The sequence below is a fragment of the Harpia harpyja genome, chromosome 14 (assembly GCF_026419915.1).
Source record: "Harpia harpyja isolate bHarHar1 chromosome 14, bHarHar1 primary haplotype, whole genome shotgun sequence".
In the NCBI taxonomy this organism is placed as follows: Eukaryota; Metazoa; Chordata; class Aves; order Accipitriformes; family Accipitridae; genus Harpia; species Harpia harpyja.
The window spans coordinates 25,983,848-26,008,143 of record NC_068953.1 but is presented as its reverse complement, the minus strand read 5'-3'; the positions used below and the strand labels follow the sequence as shown (position 1 = coordinate 26,008,143).

At 37.9% G+C, this 24,296-nt stretch overlaps 1 protein-coding gene across 4 annotated transcripts in view; it reads left to right on the top strand.

Moving 5' to 3' along the window:
* Positions 1–24,296, top strand: part of ADAMTSL3 (ADAMTS like 3) — a 190,326-nt gene that overhangs the window by 163,618 nt on the left and 2,412 nt on the right. For 3 of the 4 annotated variants that reach the window (XM_052808436.1, XM_052808434.1, XM_052808435.1), the window contains exons 22-30: positions 51–178; positions 521–649; positions 12,725–12,907; positions 14,907–15,026; positions 15,837–16,049; positions 18,534–18,717; positions 21,273–21,477; positions 22,337–22,446; positions 23,988–24,202. In XM_052808436.1, the coding sequence (XP_052664396.1) occupies positions 51–178; positions 521–649; positions 12,725–12,907; positions 14,907–15,026; positions 15,837–16,049; positions 18,534–18,717; positions 21,273–21,477; positions 22,337–22,446; positions 23,988–24,202 (1,487 nt within the window). Of the gene's footprint in view, positions 1–50; positions 179–520; positions 650–12,724; positions 12,908–14,906; positions 15,027–15,836; positions 16,050–18,533; positions 18,718–21,272; positions 21,478–22,336; positions 22,447–23,987; positions 24,203–24,296 lie in introns of those variants that run through there. The other variant, XR_008238303.1, reaches the window with a different exon arrangement.

The window sequence follows — 24,296 nt, the reverse complement described above, 5'->3', positions numbered from 1 at the left end:
TGGGTTTGTCCCAGGGTAGTAACCCTTGTCTTTCCTTGAATATTCTGCAGGCTGATCCTGGACACCATTGGAAAAGTGCAGATTCAGAATCCTAGTCAAAAGGAACTTGGTACATATGGATGCCTGGTTGTTAATGACTTTGGTATTGATATGGAAACATCATTGCTATTGCGTGCAGGTATGACTGTAGCATCCACAGCATCAGACACGTTTTGTTTTGTTGGTCGGTTTTGGGTTTTTTTATATATATAAGCATCCATCCCAACTCCAACGTGAAATAGTTTCTTTTGTTGGCAATCCATGAAACTCTGCCTGACTTAATAGGTAGCAATAAGATGGTTTTGTTGCTCTAAAACCATAGCAGGTGTGAACTCAGTCTGCTTGTATCTATCCCACCTGTATTTTCTGGCTGCTGCTTTGCAAACTGAATTCTGTTCCAAACATGATGAATTTAAATACAGGATGTATATTTAAAAGCCAAATAAAGCTTTTAAAACTGATTATCCCTTTAATTTCAAAGAGATTCCTGTCATCTTGTCCTCTGAGTTAAATGTAACAAATCTGGAAGCCAGCAGTCTCTCAGCAGTTGTTGGAGGTACAATCGTGGCAAGAATTGGAGCAAATATTATGGTTGATTGTCCAGTGAAAGGTAAGCAAGAACTGCACTGAAGTTCTTTGTGATGTTGGAATCAGAAGTTTACCTTACATCTTGAAAGAAATTACCGGTGAAGGTAGAAAATCATTGATCATTAGTCCTTTTTTATTACGCATGTCACGCACACCAGTCCTATTTCTTTTCTGTCTGTCACTTTAATTTAAACACACATGTATATGTTCAAACAGACTTTCCTTTAAAAGTGCTTTTCTTTCCATGAAGTCGTCTGAGGCTCCACTACAGAGCTTAAAGCCCACCAGAGTGAATGACTATCTTGCTGCAGGAGCAACCATGGCCAGCTGACTTGCTCATCAGAGAACTTTCCTTATCCCTATTTGAGATGTACATATGTCTAGACTATTGTTAAAACCGAAAATGAAATCTCCAGCCATAGCTTAATAGAACTTTAAACCTGACAGTGAAGTAAACTTACCTTTTAGAGCCATCAGTCTGCAGCTGCAGTGAGGAAACAAAGAAAAGTGCCGAGCCATGAGAGCATATAGGTATTTTCTAGCTTGACATCTGTGGAGCAGCATTAACGTTAATCGGAAGCTACATGCATTAAGCAGTTCACTGCTTCATTTTATTTTCTAGTCCTTTGTTGGAAGGGTAGATATTTTCTTGTAAATCTCATCATTACTATCTGTTAAGTTTAAATTGTAAGATTTAACTCACAATGGCAATATTCTGTCAAATATTTAATAAGCTAACATCAACCTTTTGTGCCTTGTTGAAGAAGATGTATGAAAGTGCTAATAACAAAGAAAATTGCAACTGAGTGCAAAGAGAGGCTTCAGAAAAGTCAGTGTGCTGTTCACGTTCATATTGCTGGGGGAGTGCATATCAGAAGGCATGTTGATACTGAACCAGAGTAGTGATAGAAATATGCAAATAGTTCTGCATACAATAGTGGCGCCAGGCTGACATATATTAGGACATGTGGCTCTGCTATTCACTGTTGTACCAAGGCTAATTCTTTGATGAAGTAATATTTTCCAACTATAGTTTGGCAACTCTATGTGTAACTGACCTACATCTCAAATTCAGCAGAGAGTTAATGTCACACTGTTAATATTAACATTGTTAGGATGGGTAAGCAGTTAGCAATTTAAATATAAATTAATATTTTCACATGGGACTGTAGATTTCTAAATGCTTTAGAATTGTGTATATTCATGAGCCAAACTTTAGTTACGCTAAGACACCAGTGTTGACTTAAAAAATGATTTATCTAATTGCTTTATTTCCTATTATTGCCAAGGAAGTATTACTGTTTGTGAATAAAATAGAGCTTGCATGTCTTAAAATGTCACTAAGCCTAGAAGCAGAAAAACTTATGCACTGATGTAAGCAGAGTTTTTTCTGATCTCCTTTCCTAAATGAAAACTAATAAACCACTGACGTTAGAAGATTGAACTTAATAGCACTTTATGCTAATAAGTTTGTCTAATCGGTGGGACCCAAAAATATGTCCATTTGCACTGTAATAGGATGAGAACTTTGTTGTGAATGCTGATAAAACATCATGTGAATTACCAGACAAACAAGAGTTTGAATCAGAAAAAATATGAACATTTCTATGCACTCTAAAAGTTCTGTTCCTACAAACAGGCAATGTGAGTCTGCAAGAGTCCTCTTCTCCTCACCAGACATGTTGATTTATACTAATAATCTCTTGCCTTCTTGGAGTAATAGCCCACTGCAAATCCTTACAACTAATATCTAGAGTAAAAATGCTGTTGGACAGTGATCAGTTGTGACTATCAGCTGAGGATCTCTTAGAATGAACTGTAAGAGTAATTATAAGAGAGAGCCCTTCTTTTAGTGTCAGGGAGACCTTGGCTAGATGTGGAGCACCTTTTCCTCACTGCCCTTCCTCCTGAATGCTCAGAAGGAAGGATATGTTTTCTTTGTGGATGACAATATCTCTGCCTGTCCTGAGTGAGGTATTACTAGGTAAGACCTTGTGTGTTCTTCATGTTCTGCTGCATACTTATTCAGGATCCTTCTACAAAGATGTTACTCATGCAGATATCTCAGTGGCATCAAGCAGATATATCTGATCTATTGGACTTCTGCTAGCCCACAAAATAGTTCTCCGTAAGAATAACCATCTAACAAATAAGGTGTCTGTGTGTGTGTGAAGAATATTAGTGCCATGCCACTAGCAGAATTCTTAAATTACTTTTAAATTTCTTGGCTGCAATGACTTCTGAGGTTTTTTTCTGTAGGCTGAATAACTTACCATACTTTTTTAGAGTTGTTCAAACCATAGTTTTCTCTGTGAATAAATCTACATATTGAGTTCTACATTTTGCGTCTAGCAGTGTAAGGTCTATTCAGGAATTTTCTTTCTGAAACACATATAAATATTCTGCACATATGCAAAATGGTAAATTAACGGTTCATTTAGGAGAGAATATCGTGTCATAGAGCAGAACTTCAGCTGGAAGTAGGAGCAGCCTACCCAACAATCTTGACAAAGACAGTTGTGAAAGGTAGAGAGGAGGTGGTGTTGTAAGGAAAGATACGCTTCCCAACTTCCTCTACTGGCTGGCTAATGGCTGTACAATACACACTTTAACTGTTCAAGCCCTGAAGAGAACCAAGTATATTCCACTTAAGGGGCTCTGGGTTCATTAGGGCATGTTACACAGGACAGCTCTTGTTTGATGGTTTTAACGGAAAGGACGTGAAGTTTAGTATTACATGCAGTGTTAGCCAGCTGACTACAGTTTTTTGCTTTTTTCATTGTTACCGATTTGGTTCTTTTTGTCCTTTTGAAAGTCTTTCTTGCACACTCCAAAAATCACATTCAGATTGAAAAAAACCTTTGAAATGCTGAAGAGCAGTGTATCCTAATAAACAGAAGAACATCAAAGAATAAATTAAAAAAAGTTAGCTAAACTACTGAAGCTAATAGTATAGATTTCTTTTCCCTTTTTAATTTATAACAAAACTATTTTTCCACTAATTATAATAAACTCACTTTTATAGCTCCCACACGAGCATATGCTAGAAGATATTCATAACATTCTGGATAGATTCATATTCCATTCTTACAGCCAAGAGCTTTTCAATCAACACACATGGTATAAATATCAATACTGATTGCTCCAAATTGCTCTTGGATAACATTTATTGTATTTGCAGAAAAGATCGTCTTGTGATTATTACTAAAATAAACTAAAACTGTCAGAGTCCATTTACTGTGAAACCTTGAAAGTTCCAAGTTGAAGTAAAATAGGGGGAAAAAATTAAAATATGTCTAAAATGTGCATTGTCTGCCACCTGCTGGTGAGAGAGTAGCAGGGAAATATCCTGAATTGAGGTTGTTTATACATTGTATTGCATCTCTGACATATCTTGGCACAGAGGCTTTTAAAAGTAGAAAGTCCATCCAAATTTGGCATTCCTATGAATATATTTTGGCTCTGTAAGAATAACATATTGATTAAAAAATTGTGAGAAATACACAAAACCTGTTGAATCGGGGTCATCTTTTTGCACGTACATTTCACAGAGATGGACCAGCTACTTGCTGTCAGTATTGGAACTTGAAACATGTCCAGATAAATCAAGAATTTGATTTTCCATCTGTTCCTTCATTTACCCACACTATTCCAAATGTAACTTTGATGCTGTCCTTTGTCTTCTATGCTTAACCCCTCAGAAGACATCTCAGTGAAGAAAAATAACAGTTTAATACATAGGATTCTGGCTCTTCATTTCTTTTAGGTTTCTTCTAAAAGATATTAGTAATGGATTTCAAAGGTTTCAGCGGGTAAGTATGGATTTATCTTATGAGGAAGGAATGACACTTTTTATAATTAGTGTAATAAAAGGACAATCTTTTGCTCTTATGCTTCTTTTTACTATAAGTGCATCTAAATTAGAGTTTTTGTCTGGATCAGGCATGAGCAGGAAGGACTGAAGGATGTACTTCAAAAGCTTAATTGTGCTTTGCTTTGTGTCTTGCAACAGTCCAGGAACCTGAAAACGGAATCCCTTTGGATATAACTAAACTGAAAGGTGTGCCTGGGGACTATACCTATTACTTTCCAAATACTAATGGGCAGTAAGTCCAAGGGTCCAGGCAAGATTCACCAAGTAGTCCAAACCAACCCTCACCCAAACACACATCAGGTGTGTTTTGGCATCTTGGTACTAACTATGTCTCTTCAAAAGCGCATTCCTGATGCCCTCTACTACTTCCTAATGTAGATATAGCCTACAGAGGTCGCGGGGGGAAAAAAAACCATAAAATGGAATGGTTTACAGCATTGCTCTTTCTGGTGTGTTTCTCCCTTTCTCTCCCAGCTTTCCTTGTTAGAGCAGGGGTTTCCTTCAAATTCCTAATTCAGAAAGGGTTAAGATGGATTGTGTTAGAGGAAGGTAAAATTTCAAAAATCTGTTAGAGTTTTTGGAATGCCTAGCAAGCGTGTGGGTATTCCCTTGATACTTCCTACTTCAGTTTGCAAAAAGCTGTCAAGAAGTTCCCTAGGCAAAGTTTAACGAACTCTCACTGTGTGAAAGAAGAGGTTAGCTTGCTGGTTAGTACCTGTTTAAATGATTGGAAGAAACAAGTGCTCAAATTTTACAGTGGAGAGAGGTTACCAGGAGGGTGCCTCAAGAATCTATTCTGGGATTTGTGATGTTCAACATTTTTATTAAAAAGTTCTGAAAAAGAACGTGAACAGTTAGTTGACTAAAGCTGTGAAGAATCAAGATTTATAAAGGCTAACAAGATCTAAAACTCTCTGCAAAGAGTTACAGTAGGATCACAGAAGTAATGTTTAATAGCTAAATGAGGGCAAAGGATATTCAGAATCTATCTTTGCAGAATAAATGTACATATAGAACAAATAACCTTAAGTATAGACATGCACGTGGCTGTACCTGAATGACTGCCACTCAGAGAAAGATTTGCGGAGTCATGCTGGTTAGTTCTGTGGGAACACCAGCACACTCCCTTGAGTGGTGTCCATAAAGGCAAATCAAAACTAATGGCAGAGGAATGGACAAAAGAACAGAAAATATAAATTGGCCATTGCTTAAAGCTGTGGTGAATCCTGTTCGCAACTTGCTAATCTCATCTCAAAAAAGATACAGTAGTGATAGAAAAGGTAGAGAGAAGAGCATTATTAGAGGAAACAAGCATGACGGTCTAAGTGCTACTTCTAGTTCTGGAAGCTAGGAAGATATATTGAGGAAAGGCCGTTCAATAAATGCCACAATTTTAGTACTCTTTGCCTACATATCCCCAGGTGCCCATCATTGGACACAAAGTGCTGAGTTAAGTGAACTTCAGGTCCGACCTAAGAACGGCAGTTCCTGTGTAGTTCTTCAATTTCTGATTGTTTTCCAAGTCCCTCAGTATGTATCTATTTTATGACCGTAAATGTCTGGGTCCTTGGTGATATAGCACGGCTCTTCAGTAAAGTGAAAGTATAATTCCTAACCAGTTGGGCAAATCAGTGTCTGATAACAGTGCTGAATTGTAGAATTGCCCTAATGCACACCTACCAAGTCTTTGTTGGGGTTCAACTACAGAATTCAGTCTAGTAGTTATTCCTGTTTATACTTAACTCAGATCCTCTTATTTAGTTGCCTAAATATAGTTGCCTTATTTTAAATGCCTGATTTTGAAAAATCTTAGCCTTAAACTTCTGCAGCTGGATAAAAGATGAAGTTCTTTTTGAGCTGACAGCCAGAGAACTAAGCAGGACCCAGCAGAGCTGTAGCAAGAGTGGGATGGGAAGGGTCTTGCTTCAGAAACCCCTCTAAGGAGGTCACCACATGTCAGTAAGTATATCTAAATCCTGCCAGATGTTGCTACCACCTAGGAAGAGGGGCTGTTGCATGGCTGGTAGGAAGAGGCAGAGGTAATGGCTTTGAAAGATTGCGGGAGAATGGGGCCTTATCGGAGGGCAGGTTGGAGGATCATACCAAGTGCCAAAATGTCTCATGCTGGCTCTCTGTCCAAGACTATTATTCCTGGTGAAGTTGGCAAGGCTCGTACAGGTAATTTCAGTAGCAGCATGGTTAGGCTTTTTAGGGTTTGCTAGAAGTTGGTTGCTCAAGCATAATTCTGATGAATATAAAGGCAGTTTGTGACTTCTGCTGGAGAAGTTACGAAGATGTAGAAAAGAAATTGCATTGTAAGTTATGCTAAATCCACTGTAGGTGTTAGTGAGTGTAGAATAAATAATAATCAGATGACATTCATTGTGTATATTACTGACCCACAATCGTTTCCTCTGAAAGATGACATGTAAATTTAGCCTTTAAAGTTAGGTAAACTTTTAGCGAAGTGCAGCAAAATGTGATTTGTGCCAGCACAGTTCTGCCTTGCTCTTGAATGGGAAATACAGAATACTTTATGAGATTCTACATAGCTGGGGGAAAAATTTCTGAAGACATATCCAATGTTTTAGAGCAACTAGTTAGCAGGCCAAGATTTTTATGGTGTGTAATATTTCATAGGGCTTTCAAGGTTGGAGGAAATTTGCTTTTGAACACTGAATATTTTAAGGGCACACTATAGTGTGGATTCCTTTTTTTTTTTTTTTTTTTCCCCCTTTTTTTTTTAAACACGTGTTTTGCAGTCCCATCCGGAGCTGGAGTTTTTTCCATAACATTTGCTGTCCCAGGGCCACTCATGGTGGAAAATGACTTTTTTCATGGAACATTGAGTATTTTAGAGCTGCTCCAGTGCTAGTGGAAAATAACCTGTGTCTGAGGTCAGAAAAATAGATTAAACTAATTTTAAAGTTTTATAGCCACTTAGGTCTGTAGTAGAAATTTTTAACATCAGAGGATTTAGATCCATTGCAAGAGTGAGATTCTGATTTTTAAGGTTTTTCTAAGACTAAGAAGGCCCAAGTTCAGGAATGTGTCTTTGCTCATGAAGGACAATTACAGCCATCCTTAATTTTAAGCATGTGTTTAATTGCATTCCCTAATAGGGATGGATTTAATCCTATGCTTAAGTGCTTTCCTGACTTGGAGCCATAGGATATGATTGATTCTGCTACTAGCTGATGTCAGTGATGGATCTCCCATTTGAATCACTGGGATCTAAATTGCACTCAGGGATTCTGAACCTTTGGCAATTTGGGTGAGTTGATACCTTTGGGCTCATCCTCAGCTGCATCTGTGTGGAGATGGGGTATGAAGGAAACAAAGGTGGCTACAGGCCATCTCTTACCTCTTCCCCTTTTTATACTGGCTGGGGATCAAACCAGGAATTCTTCAGCTTGAAAGTAATATTTTCTTGGATGTAGATAGGGAATGACTTCCTTCCAGGATTACAGACTGGAAGATTTACTTTTTTGCCTGAAGAGAAGGTCTAGGAAATGATTCCCAGAATGATTTGGTGTCTTCTGATGGATACAGAAAGGCAGCCATTCTGTAGAAGAAGCTTATGTAGATGTGTTAAATTTGGACAGTAAGGTGAAAGGAAAGACACGTTTTAAAACTGTCCGGGAAAGGACAAATGACAACAGTACAAACTTCTTTGAGTCAGAACAAATGGCAGAAAATTATAGCAGTGAGGAGGAAATATTTTTAAAATTCAATTTATTTAGCTTTTAAACAGGTCTGTTAATAGTCTTCTTGCTAATATTCTGTAATGAAGAGGCTACTGAAGACAGTGTGAATGTTATTTTTGTCCATGTAAAGTCCCTTTGTAAATCCACCTGTATGTAAAGGAGAGTCAAGCATCTGCAGTAAAATTCAACCTTGTGCAAAGGACAAACTCCTCTGTGAAGTCCTACAAATATGTCCCAAAGCTTAAGTATAACTTCAGCTCCTTTAAGGAAACAGAAAACACCAACACCTCGTGGTTGGCTGATTTTTCTTTAATTTAGTTTCTACTTGGATAAGAAAACAGTACTTAAAACTTTTGAAGTTTTATTTACCTGAATACTAAAGGGCAAAGCACAGGTTTTAGGCCTCAACTATTTGCCTAGAAAAAAAAGAGCTTTTATTGCATTTTGATGGTATGCTTGAACTCTGTCCTGCAGTTTCTGTGTAGGAAAATCGGTGCTTTTCACAGTGCTACTGTAAAAGTCTTGCCACAAGAGGAATGTGGGAATTGTATACTTTGCCTACTTTCTCACAAGAGCTGATAGATGAGACTTAACTCAGTGCGCAGTGCTGCATACAAGTAGGGACGAAAAATCTTATCTAAGGAGCAGTAAATATGAAAATTTCTAAAGGAAAAGCATAGAACATCTGCATGATGGAAGCTTTTTCTCCTGAAATGTACAAATGGTGGCTGCATGTTGGGGTTGTTCTATGTTATGAGAAGGAGTTTTATGCAAAGCACTGTTAAGCACAGACGCTATTAAAAAGGTAAATGCACACCTAAAACTAGGGTTTTTTAGTATCCTCCAGCAGTAAGAGTTCCTCCTGATAGGAATTCCAGAAATGACAGTATACACAAGAACTCAGTGTCTCTCTTGAGAGTTATGGCAGAAAAGGATTTTTCACTGGCTGTATGAACATATGGAGATAAACTGAAGCTGTCCAGAAAAGCTTGAAATGTACATGCTGCTTTGCTGAAGAATGCAAAGGAGCTGGACTATAAGGGATGTCTTTTTCTCCTGCTTTATTTCTTTAATCCATTTATAGGGTGTCTATCAGCACATGGGATAGCACCACACGATAAACCTTTTTTCTGGCCGGATTCTCTACTGCATCTCTCTGGATGCACAACTCTGAAAGCTTTAGATCACATTTGTGCTCACCAGTTTTGGGTTCCCTGAAAGGCAGGGTTAGAGGCCTCTGATTTCTAGCATACAGCTATGTCCTGACTGCAGAGTGTGCAGAGTCCTACCCCATCTCCTCTCTTGCCCCCTCTCTTCCCTCCATCCTATAGTCCAGCCTGTAATAGGTCCCTGAACTCTTCTGTGAAAGGTATGTTCTTTTTTCCCTTCGCTCAGGGCTCAAGCTGAGGATTTGCCTTAATATGTTAATGGCAACCTAACCAAAAGCCCATGAAAAAGGACACAGAAGGAGCTTCATTGCAAATATCAGTTGTTCTTAAGCAGATGGTCCCATATCTCCCAGGCTCACTCTCGGATAGTGAATTGGTTTTGTAAGGTTGGGGAAAGAAAAGGAATGATGAAATGCAAAAACTTGAAGGGTCGTCAAAATGATTGTGGAGATGCCAGCTCAGAGGGACTCAGCATACAGTTCACATAAAAATTATTAACTCTTAGATAAAAATCTTACTTCTCAGTAGTTTTGGGTAAAGTACAATGCAGGATCGTTGTGATTATCCCCACTACTATTTTCAGCTCAAACAGCTCATGTTTATGGAGGCACCCTGAAGGGTGATAACATTAGATAACATTAACTCTGTTTTAAAATGACAGTGTGCAATAACCAGGTATAATGCGTAATAGTATTGTTTTTTTCCATGATGTATTTAACTGATTGTTTTTCATGGATTTCCCCCCACACACTTTGTCTGTAATTGACAGCACCCCTAAGATTGCTTGGATGGATTCATTGTGCATTTCAGCTGGACTGGTTGCGGACTGCCATGCAGGGCTTTGTCCACACTTCTGCTCCTGAGATCTAGAATTTATGTTTGTGTATTCACATTATTCACTTGAGAAATGGTCTGATTAATTGTGTGTGTGTGGTATTACTTGCTTGTTTCCCCTAAAGAGAAATGTATACAACTCTTTGGAGAAAGAAAGAGGAATCATTTGCTATAACTTAAATTGAGTTTAAGGCGTGTGACAGATACCCAATTTTGAACTTAAATGAGAGTCAAAGCTGTTCTGCAGATTTCTTCTGCAAACCGAACTCCAGTACAGGTTTTAAAAGGTTCTACATGTCTCTGAATGAGACATGGGTAGAAGAGTAGAGACATGGCAATTTTTCTGGGATAAACTCTAGGATACAAACAAAGTTTGGAAGAAAGAAATATTTCACTTAAGTTAAATCCCAGAAATGAGGTACATTTCTGAATGCTGTGGTGAGAGCAGAGGGAGGACTGTATCATGGGGCGATATGGGGCTGAAGTTTGATAGAGCCTCAGGTTAAAAGCTTAAATGTGAACCTTTCCAAACATTTTTGTGTTTTTGTGTTTTGTGGAATTTGACTTTAAATCTTTTGACTTCAGTCCCATCTCAACCGTGCTGCTTCTGGCTTGTTTTTGGCTCTGATTGGTCTACAGGATTTTGGTGCCAGTAAGGGTAGTCTGGCCGCAAACCTCTAGGCCTTAGATTAAAATAGCTCAGCATCCTCACAACACCTCCTCAGCCCATCTGCATAGTAAGTATATACGCCTGAATGGCCATGGAAAGTACACTGTAAAGGAAAAATATGTCTGAGAATGATATGCTTTAGCCAGAAAGCTGGGGTAAAATGGAAAAAAGACCCTTAAAACAAGACCTCATCCTAATTCCAAAAGGATTTTTTGAAGTGGCATAAAGCTTCTTCTGGAAAGTTGAAAAACAGCCTGGTGTTTTGGACCCTTGTGCACTCTGCAGATCTGTACTTTGTTTTATGCAGTTTTATTCAGTAAAACAAAATCTCATGAGTTTAAAAGCACTGAACAGCTGGTAAATTGTCTAGAATAAAATCTGTGATTATGCAGAAGAGTATTTCTCTCTGCTGTCTTTCTAGACAAAATGGTGGGGGGAGCTTTTCCCTTCAGTGAAATAGCAGGTTCCAAAAAATGTGTCTGGTTCCTATTACAGTAAAGGAAAAACTTGAGGTGTGCATTGGAAGTGCTAAGCCAGTGATTGAAATGTTAAAGTTGTTCCTAAAGGCTATTCCACATCATGAAGACATCATCTGTAAAGTAATACTGCACAATGATCTGTGAAGAGAGGAGACTGAATTAGCATTCAATATGGCTGAAACTTCCATATGTCCGGTATTCAGGTCAGCTTCTATAGCAGAACCTGTTTTGGTAGTCTTCAGTGAGCACTGATCAATATATTTAGCGAAAAAAGAGTGCAGGTGAAAGACAGTTTAACTGCTCTGACTTGTCTTGTGCCCTGCACCTTTGTGTACCTCTGTGGCTAGTCACTGTGCCACGTAAGTCAGACTTACCTAGTGATTTATCTAGGGTTTTGGAGCTTTGAAAGAGCACTTCTGCTGCAGTAGCTCAACCCGAGCACAAACGATGAAGTGTCTGATTTGCCAACTTGCAAAATATCTTTTTAAAGGCAAATGTTTGAGGAAAATAAAAAGTAGAAGTCCTCCCACAGAGGTAGTACTGCACCAGTGGAAAAATCATCTAATTAAAAATAAATGTCCAAAGTCATTCATTGATTAAGATTTAGAATGACAAGTTAGCTCCAAATGCTGAATTTCTCAAAGTTCAAGAGTTGCAGTAGGAATGATGATAGACCTTTGGCTTTCTATAACATGGTAAATGAAATTGCTTAACAACTGAGCCCCTCGTTTAGTTGTTAATAGCTCCTTCTGTTCCTTTTCCTTCACACTGCATTGTTACAAGTTTTATACATGACATCTGCAACTTGCAGAAGTTTTCAGGATCTTTTTTGGCAGAAATTGGCCAATATATTGTCTAATCTAATTGATAAATATATCCTTTTTTTTTCTTCAAGAGAAATATTTTGCCTCCTTTTTTTTCTTTATTTTTAATTAGAAATTGAATATTCATTCCTTCCTTCATATATTCTGGGATGCAGGTTGAATGAAAAGATGCTGTGCAGATCTTTATGTCAGTTGGTCCTGATTGGAATAATGGTCTCACATCTTTCAGCAGCAAGACACATGAGCACATTGCTTGTGTAGGACTGGTGGCAGTTTTTAAAGCTGTTCTTTGAGCTTGCCTTAACAGTGCTTAACCTTTAATCTTAGTGGGATGCTGAATTATTAATAGGGCTCACAACTGAGAAGTTTTGTTGCGAGTAGAAAAAGTACTTGCTTTGCTGCAATGTTGTTACTTTGGTTTATGCTATCTGTGCAGTGACAAAGGAACTTAAGATTCTTGGATGTTACAGTAGCAGTTAGCAATATAAAACCTATGGTTTATCTCTCACAATAAATGTTTTAATTATTTGCATTTTAAAGGTGTTCCCCGACCAAATGTAACATGGTTTAAGAAGAAAGACATTTTACAAATCAATTCTTTCTTGGTTTTGAATGGCTCTTTATTTCTGAGGAATGTTTCCTATGAAGATGCAGGAACATACACTTGCAGAGCAACTAACGCTCTTGGAAAAGCTGAAGCTGCGTCTGTTCTTCACTTAACTGGTAAGTGCTAAATGAGAATTCCTTACTGATAACAACAGTGAGCCACTTCGATTATGAAGTTTAACCAATAAAATAGTGGGGGGGATATTTAACACTTTATTATGAACTTGGAATTTTTTATTGCATCTGACTCCCTGGAATCTGTTCTCTATTTTGTGTTTCCTGTAATAGTGCATCTACGTACAGATGGTTTGACTTGTGACTTCTTCAAAAGTTGTTCCATCTTCTTGCTTCCAGGCAACAAATATCAGCCCTTAAACCAGCAGACACATTAGAAAAATAAATCCACTGTCATATTATATTGATCCCAGTGTTTCTATCAAGGGAAACGGGCAGGCTTGAGTTATTCGGAAAATCTGCAGTGAAATGAAAGCAAAGGCTGGGTTTGGTTGTGGTGGGGTTTTTTGGTTTTGGGGTTTTTTTTAATTATAGAGGCTAATAAAACATGGGGATATGGAAAACAAAAAATTCTGAATATGAACTGCTAACTCTCAGAATAGAAAATGTAAAGAAAAACTCCATTTAAATGACTCTATTGTAAATAGATTAATAATGTATAATACAATCACACCTTGCAAATAGCTCCAATAAATGGATCATTCAGCTCTAGAGATTAACTTTCTCACCGTTTTGCTGTATGAAGTACAATGCAGTTATACATGGCCAATCCTGCTACAAAGCTTGCTTTCTTAGGCACACATGTGTAGGGCAGGTGATAGATGTTTGGATCTGTTGGCCAAGGAAGACGTACCAAAGACATAATAGGAGTCTCTGTGGGAGGATGAGTGTAGACTGAAGCTCCCTTCTTGGTTTCAGTTTTCTGGGACTGGGAAGATTGCTCACTAGAGTCTGAACTTCATTTCTATTCCTGGTCACATGACATTAGTTTAAATAAATCTTGAGTGGATAGGAGAGGGCCAAATTCTGCAATTTTTTTGGCTGTGCAAAACTGCAATGAAATGGGAGAACTTCTGGTGTCAGGACTTGCAGATTGCACTGACTCAATGTTGTCTAAAGCGACATCATGTCAGCCTTTTGGACTTTGCTACAGCAATTACTGCCTGACCTGGGGCAGTCAAGCAGTAGAGCAAAATCTGTGCAGCCTTTCTAATAAAAGTTCCTAAGGGCTGTCAAGGCACCTAGCCTTTTGCCTGATGGGGCTGGCCTCACTGTGGTTCTGTGGAGGCTTTTTTATCCCAGTGTTTACACAGACAAGCAGGAGGCTTTGTACAGACATTGCACACTGAGGAAAAATGTTGACCCAATGTAAAATGACCCACAGAAGTTAGAATATAACAAAAGATTTAAACCGTTCTGGAAGGAGAATCATAGATATTATGCACATTCATTAAAACAGAAATGTTGACTAAGTGGCAAGAACTGTGTGTTACTGACAGATTGCCCACATTTTTGGCAGTTATTCTGTCTGGCATATGATAAAAAGGAGAAGTTGCTATAGTGATAGGCCTGTGATTCTGCATACATTATGCTATCTCTATGCATAATGAGATTTTAAAGGATTTTCTTCTCTTTTCTGTTGTAGCACTTTGTCATTATTCCATCTAATGGAACAGAGGAATTGGCCTGATTCCATTGAGAGAATTATTTTTCTTAAAATTTCTGTATGTGAATGACGGGTAATGAAATAATAAACAACATTGTCATGAGAAACAGGAAATACATCATACATCCTGTGAATCTTGTTTTTACACTAAGTGTTACAGGCTTATTTTTCTAATAAATAAAATTCAATAACTTTCATTAATTTAGAAACTTGCATAAACATTATGAATAATTTCTGCATTTCCCTGTTCCCTATCTGAAGTATATTTGTTAGTCGGACAATTTAACTGCATAAGTGAAATTGATCCTAAAGAATTCCAAAGCACTATTATCCTTCTGCTTCATAACTAGCATGTTGGATGTTTTGATACAAATTTTTTTTTTAGCATCGTGATTTAATTCTTGCTAAGAACAGATCTTATGCATTGTGTTACAGAACAAAGATTTACAGAGAATAACACTCTATTATCAAAGGTAAGCAGAAGAAAGCGTGTCCTAATGGCATCTGGAATTGGTACAAATGTCAGCGTGGTACCTGGAGAGCCACTAAGAATAGGTATGTTGTCTTTTCTACTTTGTCATTTAAATTATGTTATATATTCATTTCATTAAAATGGAGGGGGCCCCATGGAGAAAGTGAGTGTAATTCCTAAGAGTTTCATGTTTGGTGACCTTCTGGGTTTTCTAACCATATCTCAGCTTTCTGTTGTCAGGGAGGGAGCCTCAGAGTAAGACACAATTATTTTTTGATTCAGCTTTTCAAAAAATGTTTTAAAATGGCAACCCTTTAGGCATCATCTAGGTGATTCACCATGAGACTAAAGCTGCGTAATTTCTCTTTGAGCTTCAGTTGAAAACGATGGGAGGGGATTCAGCTGGGCTCTAGAGGTGTTTTTTTTATCTTTTTGTCTAAATGAATACCTCTGTTTCCATCTCTGCTTGTGCCTATGGAGTGAAAATGCAGCAATTTCATTTAATGTGTTTATGACTCCTTTCCAAAACAGATAGAAACTCTTTCATTACAAACTGATTTGCATATTGTAGAGTCTGGGATGAAATCTTCGTTCCATTTAAATAATTGTTCCCCCCACCCCCTTTGTTTATATAGAAGTTAAGTTTGTAAGAACTTACTGAAAGGGAAAATATGAAGAACTATGGCAAGTATACATCAGCTTACACAGCTGATAACCCTCAAGGGGCAGTCAGGATTTTGGGCCATAGCTTGGACTTCAGTGAATTTATGGATCCTCTTGTTCTTATTTAGATTGGTAAGGTCTTTTACGTAGAATCACACAACCATACATACTTACTCACAAACATTTCAATCTGTTTAGAAAAACCTGCTAAAATGCTGTTGATTTTTTAGGTTGCCCGGTGCTGCCCAGCTACAGAAATACAGTTCACTGGCTTTTCAGAGATAGTCCAATTGAGGAAGTTAAGACCTTGGAATACCGAACCCTGGTTGGGGGTCGTATCCTAGAGGTGAACACCAACTCTGGTCAATTTGCTGGACAATTCCAATGTTGGACTTCAGCTAGTGCAAAACTAATGTCAGTTTGGGTAAATGTCAAGAAGGAAGGTTTGTTGAAAATTATATGACAAATTCTTAAATTTTAAAATATTTTCTTTCACTCTGTAAAGACTTTCCTGAAACCTAACCTACTTTTATACATAGAAAGTAATTCATAAATACATGTTTAACTTCACATATGTGAGTAGTCCCATTTAAGTCAATAGACAATATCCATACTCAGAGTTGGATATGGGAATTAATGTGTATCCAAATATTACGTGGTGGTCCTCATTTCTTACCTGTGTAGCTGAGAAGCTGAGAGAATGTGGCCTGATTCAGTGTCTTGCTGCTTAAACAGTTTTAAATCAGGCAGATTTTCTCAACTTCCTCTTCAACAAATCATACAAACTGCTGCCGTGATAGCCCACCAAACTGAAACTAAACTGACTTTGAGGTCATCTTTGGAAATATCTTAATTATAATCCAAATAATTTTAATATAATTGCCATATTCCAACATCATTACAATGATATGGTAGCCATGTTACTGCAGTCACCCTTAAACACATTAAGGTACTAGAGCACACCGCACACTCATCACTTTCAATGTTAAGTTTTCAAGAACATTTTGTAATATACTCCAATGTAATGAATGCGCTTGCACGAAACTGCATTTCTATTAGTAGGTTATAAAATGTGCAACTGAGGATTATAGATCAATTTGACAAGGATCTTACATATGCAGCAGCAGGACAATAGGCTGTGTCTGCAAACATTTTATAAAGTTTTAAATATTTATATTGCTTTAGAAATTCATTATGTTATAATTGGACTTTAAAAAAGAGAGGTGGGAACTTGGATCCTACTAAAAGTCTGGCAGCAAAGCATCAAACTCTATTTGACAGTTCAAAAAAAAAAAACCAAAAACCTCTAACCAGTCAATACCGAGGGAATGCAAATCAGATTTAAAAACAAATATCTGTTAAAATTGATTTTTTTTGCATGTGATTTATCTATTGACGTGTCAATATGATTTGGCTTACTGTTTATGTGCAAAGGACTCGAGCAGTAAGCTCAGATCTTGCAAATCCCCTACACTGAGTATAAGTGTGTTCTCAGTGACTGCCAGTGGATTACTTTTATGGGTGAGAATGGTTCTGGTATGCATGGGATTTGCGGAGTCAGTTACGTTTACAAAGTAATTTTACTGAAACATATCTATGATCAGAATGTTTATTTTTAAAATCAAAAGTGAATCAAACTATGAATGAACTGAATCAGAAAGTATCCTAGTAGAGTTTATAAGAAAAAAAATCCAGGCCTTGGTCCTAATATAGATCTCATTAAAGTTAAAATTTCTGAACAGGTCTGGCCAGGTATTGAGCTATCCACCTGTAGTCTTTAGCTGGACTGCCTTTTGGTTGCCCAATCCCTTTCCAGCCAGGCTGCTCAGTATTTTGGGGAGATTCCATTTTCTAGTCGTGAGCTTTAACTCTGATTGATGCTTATGTAAATGTTTCATCACTGAAATACCCATGCATTTTTAAGACTGCAAAATCTCCTTTGGTGGTTTTCGCACAGTAGGCATATTGAGGGCACTTCTGAGCAGTATCATCCTAGTTAAACAAACAATACAGTCTCTCCATCATAGTTGCAGTCAGTAAATTTAACTATTTCTACTTTGAAAAAGGCGCTTTTGTATTATTTTAAGAAACCCAGAAGTAATAAGGAAACATTGAAAAACAATAAGTTGAAGAATTCATTATGTGCTGGAAGAGTGAGCCTGTGGACACAGCTGGTAGCTATCAATTATTCTTGGTTATTACAGAAAAATCTGACTCCTGTGATCACATAAAAATCTGTCAACATTGCATAGTACTTCATCTTTTACCAAGTGTCAAAAAAAAAAAAAAAAAAAAAAGGTGGGGGAAGGGGTAAGTGTGGAATTGTGACTAAATATAAAGGTAGTAATTGTTAGAGGTGATCGGTTTTTAATATAAAATGCTCTTTAAAACAAACTCCTTTTTCATCTTGCCAGATGCCTCGGTGGCAAATTATTTATGCATTAAATATTTTTCTATAGTTTAGTACAGGATTCTCTTAAATCCTGAAATTATGCGAAGTGTCTGGAGTAAGATGAGTTTTCTTCAGAATAAACTTACTGTAGAACAGCAGGAAACCTAAAGAGCCGGATTTACAGTTTCCTTTTTTTAATGCTCATTGTATAAAAATGTTATGAAAGTTTTAAAAGAACTTCATCAGTTCCTACTGTGAGCCAGGTTCTGCCCTTCATGTGCACGCACATATGCTGATCCCATTTGCCTTCTAGAGAACTTCATGCTCACATGTAAGGGCTGAACTTGGGGGGAAGCTGAGTAGGACTAATTCTACTTTGGCTTATGGTCCCGTTTCACAATGCTGAAATATTTACTTTTCTACAGAGGATGCGGTATCTATCTAGCTTACAGAATATGCTGCCAAATCAATTAAAATGTGATACCGTTACAATGTATAGTGGCTCTCTCACACTACTTTCAATTGCACTTCTTAGATTATAAATGGGAATATGCGGAGTGGAGTACTTGCTCTACTAGCTGTGGGAATTCAGGAACCCGCTCCAGAAGACTACAGTGCATGAATGCAGAGAAGCAGCAAGTAAATGAATCATTATGCAGAGAGCTGCAAAAGCCAGGGATTATTTACCAGTCATGCAACAGAGATGACTGCCCTGCCAGGTAAACTCCTTTCTACTCTATTTCCTTGTGCTCTGTATGTATTAAAATGCACTCACAACATCCTGAAATTGTTTCTGTGTTTATACTCTGAGTCTGAAATGTGGGGTTTATTTCATCATGAATCCTAAAGCATGAGAGATGAGAAAATGGATCACAAGCAGGTAAGGGAATGCTTGATTCAGCTGAATAAATGAGATCTGTGTAAGTCTCCATGCTGCTGCAGCAAGTCTTGCTGCTAGCACACTAACACATTAAAAGCTAAGCTGGAGGTCTCTCTGAGACATTGTGATGTGCTAGTTTTGTGGAATCTGTGCCAACACACAGAGAGAAAACTCGTCATGTTTAGAGCAGCCAGGATACTCTGTGTTCACCTCCTCTCCTTCCGTGCCAGCAGAGCTCTGAGTAGGATGTTTACTGTGGAATGCCTCATTCGTCTCTAATGTCCCTCACCACAGTGTCACACTCCTTGCATGTCTTTCCCTGCCAATTTTCTCACTGGATCGACTGGGGTATCTTGTGATCTTGGGGCAGAGAATCTTTTTATCACAGGCAAGTATACCACAATATCTGATTCCAAAAGCCAAAACCTTACCTCTAGACTTCTTGAGTTGCACTAAGCATTCCAGCTCAGCAAGGCGTTGCTCTAGGTTTTTAGCAGGAAATCCCACAGGAGTTCTCAGAACAAGTGCTTTCAGTTGCTTAAAAAAATTGGCCATCACTGTCAGCAACATAAAAATCCACGAGGGATGAAAAGTCATGCACACGTTTTGGAGCTGTCCCTCTCTGGAGAATGTTTGGAGAGAAGTGTTAAGACCTTAACTGACATTGTGGGAGTGCATCTTGCCAGTATGTTCTAAACTCTGTTCTAAATACAGAAAACATAGCAACAGATAAATATCAGGAGAAATTTGTTTATATTTCATTATTAGCAGCCAAAAAACCAGATCATCTTAAATTGTGAGTCTGAACTCCAGCCAGCCCATAACAAGTGAACTTTTTGCCAGTGGAAAAATACTGAAATAGAACTAAGAGGTTGAAACACACAGACTCAGTTGCAGGTTCCCCTCTTAAAATCCAGTTATTCAGAGCAGATAACACAGTCAGGAGGATACTAGAGGGCCCGGTGCTCCTCTGAGCAAGGTCATGCCTTTTCAGTGGACTGCAGTGCATGACTTAACAATCTGATTATCACTGGACCCAGACCATTCACCACAAAAACCAACCAGTTATTTCATATGGCTAAACAGACTGCAACCTAAGTTGTCTCATTAAAATGCTTAGATTTATTTTGCTTTTAATTTGGCTTTATGTATTACCAGTGGAAGGGAATTGTGTGTGTACTAACATCATTAACTCTACCTTGAATTATAAGTGTATGCTAACATACAAATTGTTTTTCTTTTATGAAGTATTCCACGCTTCCTATATAGGAAGAGTGTCCTAGTTGCCTGGAAAATAGCCCTGTGCCTGGTTCGTAGTGCCTCTAACCTCTCCCCCTTCCCTGTGTTTACTAACCTGGGAGGGAAGTGCAAAATATTCAGACTTCCTTTCCATTCCCCACTTACTGATTTCTGCACGATCTTCTCATCCCAAGACAGCTCTTTAGAAAGTATCCATAGAATTATAAAGGCTTTAGATGTATGGTCAGTGTCATGGGCTCTTATTATTCAAAGTGTTTTGCATGTGTTTAATCACTTCTCTCCAGCACAGCATAGAAGTACAGTTAAGCAAATATAAGGGTTTAAGCATGTACTTAACTTGTGCTTTAAATGTTTGCCAAATTTGGGCCTTGCTGACTTGCTGTGCATGCACTGCACCAAATGTTTGCAAAAGTACTTCAGCTTTAAAAGGAAGAAGACGACAAGGGTCCAGACTGTAAAAGATTAATCTTCCTTGAATGGATACAAACTGTTTGACTGTAAGAAAATGAAATAATTGCTAAAGAGGATAGAATATTTTTCCTGTTGTCACAGTTGTGCTACACATAAAGTCCCATTCTGTATTTCTAGCCTAGATTTATGAAAAGCTCCAGTCAAGTAAATTGTATTACCACCTGCTGCTTCCCCGGTATTGTTCCTAGCTGCCACGAAAGACTAAATCTTTGCAACTTCTAATCAATAAATAACATGTTCTGCTTGAGCCATTATCTAGCAAGATCTTGATGTAAAAAATTTGGATGAGTTATGACACCTGTCACCTTAGTAGTAACTAAATCAGTACTATTCATTTTATAAGTTACGGAAAAGTACGTTGCTCTTCCTTCAGAAATGTTAGATCCAGCAGGGTCTATAAGGTTTGCTTAGTATAACCTTTTGGGTAACAAGCAGTGTAACTTCTGTTAGCATATATTGAGCCGCAGTTATCTTAGAAGTCATCAGTTAACCAAATTTATAAGATCTTGCTTAACAACTGAAAAAGCTGATTCTACCTTTTTCACATCTAGAACTGTCAATGACAGGTTCTTTTGATTTTTATTTGCAAACAGATTGCTGCAAACTATCAGCAAGTTTGCAATGCTTTCATAGTTGCTATAAATTTGTCTCTGCATCCTGTAGGTGGGTAACTAGTCCATGGTCTGAGTGCTCTGCATCTTGTGGCAATGGATTTCGCTATCGACAAATAACTTGTCAACAAGTAAAAGCCAACGGCACTGTGCTGACACTGCTACCAGATGCTTGTATACACACAGATCGTCCTGTGGGAAGGAAATCCTGTATGGGTCATTTGTGTACAGTGGGGACAGTACAGACAAAAGGACAGGTAAGTTACAGAGTTTGTCTGGAAACTCCTTGTATTATAAAAGTGTATCAGTGTCATCATACCATTGGCTGAACATCTATTCTCTTGCACAAAGGAAGAGCTATGTGGCACTAGTTGTAATTACCTTTCAGACCAGTGAATTACAAATCCTGATTTTTTTCACTTTGTGATGTCTGAGCTACTTTTATTTGTTGAAGACGTGATCTGAAACCTGAGTATTAGTTTCAGTATATTTTATAAGCTAATCCATTACTATGTATTCCATTTTTTAAGCTAGTATATTGCTTTTATTGCAGTCTTATAAGAACAGTTTGCATAGCTGTACTTGTGAAGTCCCCAAAGAAATATGAATGTGCTTCAGAAGCAGTTGCCACAATATTTAAGAGAACTCTGCTTTCTTATATTTTCTGTTTCTTCATTTGTGCAGTAAACTTCTGTTCATATTGATATGATTTTTATAATTATTAACACAGTATTTACTATTCAAGAAGCAAAGTAATGAATTAAGAGAATTACCGTTGCCGCATTCCTGGTACAGGTATTAGCAAGGCAAGTTGGTGATTGTCAGAGCTACAGAAAGAATGTTGTAGCACTAGAGGTGTGAAATGATGAGAGCATAGACAAGGGATTTAGCTTTATAAGTAGGTAGGAAAGTCAGTATCTTGGCAAAATTGCACACAGAGAACCCAAAATATCTAGGTCTTACCCAAACTGAGGTGTGATAGGGTTGAAGGAGAAATACAGATCAAGAATTATGACTGGGTCGTGTAACTGGGTAACTGCCTAGAGCAGTAGTTCTGTTGTTATTAACTTGGCTGTTTCTTTTTCTTTTCCCTCACCCTTTTCTCTCACTTTTTAGTGTTCTGGTCGCTGTGTAGGCCGCCCTGTAGGTTTACAGCATCGTCACTTTATATGTCAACTTCGTAATGGATCTTTGGTGCCAAACTCTTCTTGTGATGAAAGAAAGAGGTATACAGTTTGAAGCAGTACAAGTTAGATTCTTTAGATGATCAAATTAAAGATACAGGATTGTCAATGCAATATAAATATGCAAATTCTTATGTATCAAACACAAGGAGAGGAAGTAGTGACAGTCATCCCTTTGTATACACTGGATGAATTCAGGGACCCAAAGAGGGTAATGGATTGGATCAGTGCCCTCCGCTGTGCTAATGGCAAAGCTAGAAATAGAGTGAGAGAATCCTGATTCCCAAAAAGAAAATAGAAATTGGAGTGATCTGCCATAAGTTTTTTTTATTACTGCTGAACTAGGTCTCTTCTGATATTACTTTTTATTCTGGTCTACTGCTGCCCAAATTTTGTAAAGTAGGTTTTCCTGGGCCTTATTTTGTGAACCATGTAAATTGATTTACTAGTTTATGATTACTGAAATAAGGTCTACTTCTCTGCATAAGTAGATCTCATTCTGCCTCTTAGTATGTACTGTTAAGGTATGTATCAGGTATGTAAAAACTGAATAATTGAGGAGGTGTGGCTTTCTACTTTAAGGTACACATTCTTTGTAAGAACTCTGTTAATTTGTTTTACTGTCTTTAAACAACTCCTTTCAATACGAAAAGCACCGGCTTTACACCTCTACAGAATCTTAATGAGCAGATTCGCTTGGGGCTATGCTATAGCACGTGGGTGGATGGCAGTCTCTATAAAACATCATAATCTCAAAAAGACTGAATTAAAGACAAATTAAAATTGAATGTGAGAGTCTGATGGCACAAAACTTTGTTCCAGACCAAATGTGTAGGTAGGGCAATGAAGAGCAGAGAATAAATGGGTAACAAGTACATAGACGGGAATTGTTACTATGCTTCTAGATGACTGAACCCAGCTCTTCATATTTCTTGCTATAGAAGTGCTTCTGAATTGTGAGCATTTTAAAGCATTTTTGCTGTGCACACAATGAAATTTTGGCTCCACTGGAGTACATGGTGAAACTTCCATTTACTACAAAGAGCCAGGATTTTACTTTGGCAGCTTCAAATGTTCAAGGAGGTTCAGTGTCAGCATAGAAACATTACCTGTGTTCAGGAGAGAGGTTATGCATGAAGAACTTGCAGCATCCAGTATGCAACATTTCAGGGTCAGTTAAATTTTCCTAAAGGTAGAACATTTTTTCTATTCCAGGATTAAGGAATTGGTTTAAAGAAACAGGGCCTTGTCTTTTGTTTCCTCATGAGTGAGGCATGATGAATGGGCATAAAATGAAATATGGGAAATTCAGCTTAAATATAAGAAAAAGCTTTTTTTTACTGTGAGTGTTCTCAAACACTGGAACAGGTTACCCAGAAAGGTTGTGGAGTCTCCATCCTTGGAGATACCTGAAACACAAATGGAGACAGTCTTGAGCAACCTGGTCTAGTTCACTGTGCTATGAGCAGGGGAGGTGGACTAATCAGTCTCCAGAAGTCCCTTCCAACATTGGTTTTATCATTCTGTGAATAAGGGTTTAGCACAAAAGTAAACATTTAACTGCCATTTGTTTTCCTCCACAGGTCTCCTGTCAGAAGAAACTGTTCTTCAGAGGCATGTGATGTCTATTGGCGGACAGGCCCTTGGAGGCCTTGCAGTGTGGACTGTGGGAGCGGATTTCAGTCAAGACGAGTGTACTGTGTACACAGAAAGAGTAACAAACCTGTGGCTGATCAGTATTGCGGATGGAGGAAGAGACCAGTGACCTGGCAACACTGCAATGACACATCCTGTGGCAGTATGTAAATGCTTATTTATATATGAGCATAGTAATAGTTTGTAGCAGTTATATTAGAAAGTGACTCACAGTTGTACACTAATGATTCTGCAAG